This window comes from Limulus polyphemus, unplaced genomic scaffold (assembly GCF_000517525.1).
Source record: "Limulus polyphemus unplaced genomic scaffold, Limulus_polyphemus-2.1.2 Scaffold7843, whole genome shotgun sequence".
Classification (NCBI taxonomy): Eukaryota; Metazoa; Arthropoda; class Merostomata; order Xiphosura; family Limulidae; genus Limulus; species Limulus polyphemus.
In genome coordinates this window covers 1-5,684 of record NW_013673453.1, presented here as the reverse complement: position 1 = coordinate 5,684, position 5,684 = coordinate 1, and the positions used below count along the sequence as shown (strand labels likewise).

Here is a 5,684-nt window from a genome sequence, read left to right as displayed (position 1 = left end):
GATGATGATGATGATGATTCAACTACAGCATCAGTAAGATTATTTTGTGCAGCTCCTTCAGACTTATGAATTCAACATTAACTACTATATGCCAGTGAAGGGAAACAGCCACTGCTAAACTTCATTAAACATGTCAAGAACTTTATGAACTCTATGTAATTTCCTTGAGCCCTCTACTATCCAAAGGTCTGTACGCGATTGAATATATCATACCTTTCTTAAAAATGCTAAAGAAGCAAAACCGTGTAAACTAGGTATTAAAATACATTATCCTTGTTCTAACAAAAATAGTCTTGAAGAGAATCCTAATTTCGTTGTCAGTATTCCTGCTAATTTATCACTGACTGACACAGAAAATCAGTCTTTAACAAAGGTCTCAATTTTGTTCCAACCAGAAAGTCTATTGATGTATTTGAGAGGTGTTTGAGAAATTTTACCATAGGTTAAGACTAAAGGCTCATTTTTCAAAATTGACTTCTATAAACACATCTTTGAGTTCATGTGAAGAAACATCTTGAAATCAACAACAACCAACCTCCATTTATGGATCAACAACCCCAAGTAATGACAGTATTGGTGATCACTTAACTTCCAATATGATGCTCACTACATATCAGAACAACATCTCCAATATACCAGTTCATCTCCTAATCAAGACCTCCATTGTGATTTCAAGAGATACAAAAAAAATGAACTAAAAGTGGACACCGCCCATAGGAACATTCACTAGTTTAGAATATTTTATACAAAAATGTCGTAATGATATAGACGAATTAGGTTTACTAAGTAAACCTAAACACAGTGACCTAACCCCTAATGACTCAGACAATTCTCTGGTTGTCTCCGATATCAATTATCAGGGTGGGATGAGATCCAGGGAACTTTGCTTCTGCACATTCGACTTTCTACGTCAGGCCCACTCACATCATCTTTGTCTGGTCACCTGTCATGTACTGGGGCTTTCCAATTGAGTGGCAGATTGTCTCTCTTGACCAGACAGGATTTTTTCTTCATGAATTGTCACTTCAACCTCGGGTCTTTCCTTAGATCTGTTCCCAGTTGGGCACACCAGTGATTGATGCCTTTCTCACTTCTCTCAATACCAAATTTTCTCTCTTCTGGTCTCTCCTATCTGACCCATCTGCTCTGGCAGTGGATGCCCTCAGCCAGAACTGGTCTAATCTCTTTTTACCCTCAGCTACCTTATATGTTTCTCTTTAACTTGGGACTGTTATCCGTTTGTCTTCACAAGTGGGACTTGTTCAGACCCTTGATTATTAGTCATGTTTCTCTGATTACATAGTTTTTCTTTTAACCCATTTGTGTTGCCCTTCTGCTCTCTCTGTCTGCCAATAAAAATTGTATGTTTTTTTGCTGCTAGTCCATCTGCCAATCTCTTGTATCAGGCTGTCCTACTGTTGCACACCTTTTGGCCTTCTTTACTTAGTTGTTTGATTGAGGATTGTTGGTTTATACTATAACAAGCTATTGGACAATCTTGATGATTACCTTTCAACTATTTCCCTATGGTTCTGTCTTTTCCTCCCCTTTTCTTTTCACCTTTTTTCTGGTTCTTCCTTATTCATTGTCCCCCTCATCTGATTCCTTTGCCACACTGGAACTTAATGTGGTTCTACTTGTTCTTACCCAAGCCCCATCTGAAACACTGGCCACATTTTCTTTATACCATCTATCTCCCTCAAAATCTATTTCCTTTTCCTTCTGGTTTGTTCTTTGTGGATTGGATGCACTCCACACTTTGTTTCACAGGTCTTCCTATAACTTGGGTAGCTCAGGAGAGAGATTGTTTCTTCGCTCAAATTTTTCTTCTGTTTATCTGAACCCTCTATGATCATACTGATCCAGATCATCTTACGTATCCATTTCAAGTGGTCAGGTGTTATTTGGCATACTAAGCTCTATTTCAGGGTTTCCATAAATCTTTATTCTTACTATTGAACCTCTCTTTTTTTTGTCAGTGATCTCTTATCCTTTACACTTACTGGATAGTTTCATCAATTCATCCAGATTGTATATCCTTTCCTGGATGGAGATGCTTGCAGGCTGTGTGATGTCTCATCACATTAACTCCCCCACTTTACTGACTCCCCGGATGGAGATGCTTGCAGGCTGTGTGATGTCTTATCACATTAACTCCCCCACTTTACTGACTCCCCGGATGGAGATGCTTGCAGACTGTGTGATGTCTCATCACATTAACTCCCCCACTTTACTGACTCCCCGGATGGAGATGCTTGCAGGCTGTGTGATGTCTCATCACATTAACTCCCCCACTTTACTGACTCCCTGGATGGAGATGCTTGATACTCCAGGCTGGAATGTGAATTACATCCAACATATTTATCTCCCTTTACCTGTACCATCTGGCAGTTGTGTCTTCCTTAGGATATTGCTCACCTCCAGTTGCCATTCTCCAATCTACTCACCATCTTATAGGTGAGTGTCTTTTTACTTCCTTACCCATTTCTACTCTTATACAATTCTTTTCTTGGAACCCACCAAATAGCAAGTGTTGCCTCACAAGGATTGCTTACTACCTTAAATCTGCATTGAGTCAGGGGTAATGGAAAGCATTAAACCCATTTGCCCTGGCTCCAAATGTGCCCACTGTTGAGATGGGGTTTTCCACAAGACCTATATACATCTTACATTGCTCATTCCAGACCACACCTTCCATGGACAAACAGGAGAAAAGCTAAAACTAAGGAAGTGTCTACTCACTTCCTTGCCTTGCTCATGCCAGCTTTTTAAATCAGGTTATCCATTTCACTTTCTTCATTAAAATACCTTGGGTCCAGGCACTTCTCTGGTGTCTCCTCAGCACAAATTCCTCCCCCACTGATCTTCGAGTGGAGCACAGGATATCCTTACCACTTTCAATTCCTAACTTTTGAGGTGGTCCACTGATCCATAACCTCTCTGGTTATGCAATCCATCTGGAGAGAGCCCAAGTGGGAAGTAGAGCATTGGTATCCATTTCAGTGTAGTACGAGTCATCCCCTCTTATATAATATACCAATTTCCCAGTGGTTTGTCCAGCAGGATGGGGCAAAGTGTTCTACAACAGGAATGGACCTTTACTCTTGTTCCTGTAATGTGAGTAAATGATTCAACAGAGCACATACCAAATTTTATGGTCTGAGCTGTGTGCATATGCTCGGTTGGTCATGCATTTTTATGGTAATCTCAGTGACACATTGGCTTCATTGCCTTCCTCCTTTCATACTTCCATTCAGGTGAAAAATGCATCTTGCATGAGATGGATGAGTCTTCGTCTCCCATGAGTGTTGCCCCCTTTTGTAAGCCCCCATATCCTGTGTCGCACACCATGGGCTTTCTTTTTCAGTTGCCTTCTCTGAAGGGAGCTCATCTAGGTTTTTGCAATTGCACCAACTTCTCCATCACATCAATTTAACATTCTAGCTACTGTGTGAAGAGATAAATATATTGTTTCTGAAAATGTATTTCCAAGAGGTACTTGCCTCTCTGCACATTTTCTCACTACTGATGCACAATATTCTTGTTATTTCAAGTGCTTATGGGGATCTACTGCACATTGAGGATGTATTGCCTTCCTGTTGGTGGATGGCTATCATTACATGATGATTACATTACACACTAGTGCTGTTCATGTTAAAACACTAACATGCAAGAAGTAGGTACTGTGTGCAGAGGCATCTAGTGGAAATACATTTTCAGGTAAGGAAAATGTTAACATTCTATGGAGCACAGGCTTTGTAAATACACTATCTTCCATTTTAAATTGATCAAGCCTTATACAATCCACACATACACATTAGTAAATAAAGCAATTATGGTGCAGCACCATATACATGTAAATGGTAGAATAGTATATATACTGTTGTCATACGAAGTGGATCTCATTAGATGAAAGAGTTACAGTACTTACGTTACTGATTTTACTATATTCTTTTTTATTATACTAATATAAATATTCTCCTAGCCTTATTTCCCATCTCTCTTGGGTAAGTGTAGGAAGATAAAGGTTTCTCCAAGACATAATTGTGTATTACCAATACTGATGTCTTGTATAATTATGAAAATGGTTTTCCAACTTTTAGTTGATAAAAGTTTTTAGCAAAACATGTTGTTTATTCAGGATTTAGTTTTTTGTGTGAAAGTAATGTTTGTCTTTTTTGTCAAATTCTTCAGTGCATATTGTGCAAGACTTTTCTGTAGACCTGATGCAATGATGAGCCTTTTTTACCTTTTCTAGGTACAGCACTGCTTGGAAAGGAAAGTGCAATGGCTTGTACTGTTGCTGTGGAATCTGTTATAACAGAGCACTACAATGATCAAATAAGAGAGCTAATAAAAGACGATCCTACTGCAAATCGTGAACTTCTTGATGTACTAAAACGTTTTCGTGATGATGAACAGAACCACCATGATACAGGTCTAGACCATGATGCAGAGCAAGCACCTTTTTATAAAGCCCTTTCTCAAATGATAAAGTTCGGCTGTAGGGGGGCCATATGGCTAGCAGAGAGGCTATAGTTTTTCAACTACTACTGACTTATAGTTGAAATAACCTCGTCTTTCAGAGTGTAGAAGACTCGTGTGCCAGATGAGTGTGACTGTTTTGAATAAACCATGAAATTAAAGTAAAGCTTATAAAACAAATCTGAAAATATAATTATATTCTTGTGATAGCTAATAGTTACTTTTATATGAAAGTATAAAATTTAATCTCTATGCATACGTGAAACTAACTTTTTCACTGAAATTGAAATTTCACATAGTGTTTGTTGTACATTAAATGACTAAGTTGGCTCTCTTCTGCATCATAAAAGAAAGTGCTCAGAAATTCAGTGGAAATATTTTTTTAACGTTGGGATGATAGATCTTTTAATATCGTCATGTAGGCAACTCTGATCCTGTAAATTGAAGTGTATTATCAATAAAATTGTCTTAGATACAATATCCTAGACACTTGTTCCTGCAGATTTAACTACCTTATAAAATAAATTGTATTTAATTAAATGGTTATAAGAAAAAGTTATGGGTTACTAGTTCAAATCTTTGAAAATGGTGGTGAGCAGTGAAAAACAATTATCAAACTTTCTTGTAGTTTTAGTTTAGCTTTGGTTTAGTTAGTGACACTGTAAGCTTTGCAGCACTATAAAGTGCTACACCAATAAACCTTCAGCAGTAGAGTAAAGTGCTACAAGAGTAAAACAATATTAGTTGCAGTATATATTGTATAAACTGCTACAGTAGTCTAAGACAGTAGAAAATGCTACAGTAGTCTAAGAACTAACAATGACATAGAGAATATAAAATGTTCCTGTAGTCTAGAACTAATAGTGACTTAGAATATAAAATGCTACAGTAGTCTAGAACTAACAATGACATAGAATATAAAATGTTCCTGTAGTCTAGAACTAATAGTGACTTAGAATATAAAATGCTACAGTAGTCTAAGAACTAACAATGACATAGAGAATATAAATGTTCCTGTAGTCTAGAACTAATAGTGTCATAGAATATAAAATGTTCCTGTAGTCTAGAACTAATAGTGTCATAGAATATAAAATGTTCCTGTAGTCTAGAACTAATAGTGTCATAGAATATAAAATGTTCCTGTAGTCTAGAACTAATAGTGTCATAGAATATAAAATGTTCCTGTAGTCTAGAACTAA

The 5,684-nt window shown here is 37.3% G+C and overlaps 1 protein-coding gene across 3 annotated transcripts in view; it reads left to right on the top strand.

The window, feature by feature from the left end:
- The window catches only part of LOC106474909 (5-demethoxyubiquinone hydroxylase, mitochondrial-like), a 13,433-nt gene extending 8,463 nt beyond the window's left edge, over positions 1-4,970 (top strand). For all 3 annotated transcript variants that reach the window (XM_013935607.2, XM_013935606.2, XM_013935605.2), the window contains exon 3: positions 4,259-4,970. In XM_013935607.2, the coding sequence (XP_013791061.1) occupies positions 4,259-4,539 (281 nt within the window). In that variant the 3' untranslated portion in view covers positions 4,540-4,970. The remainder of the gene's footprint in view (positions 1-4,258) is intronic.
- Positions 4,971-5,684: the final 714 nt, after the last annotated feature.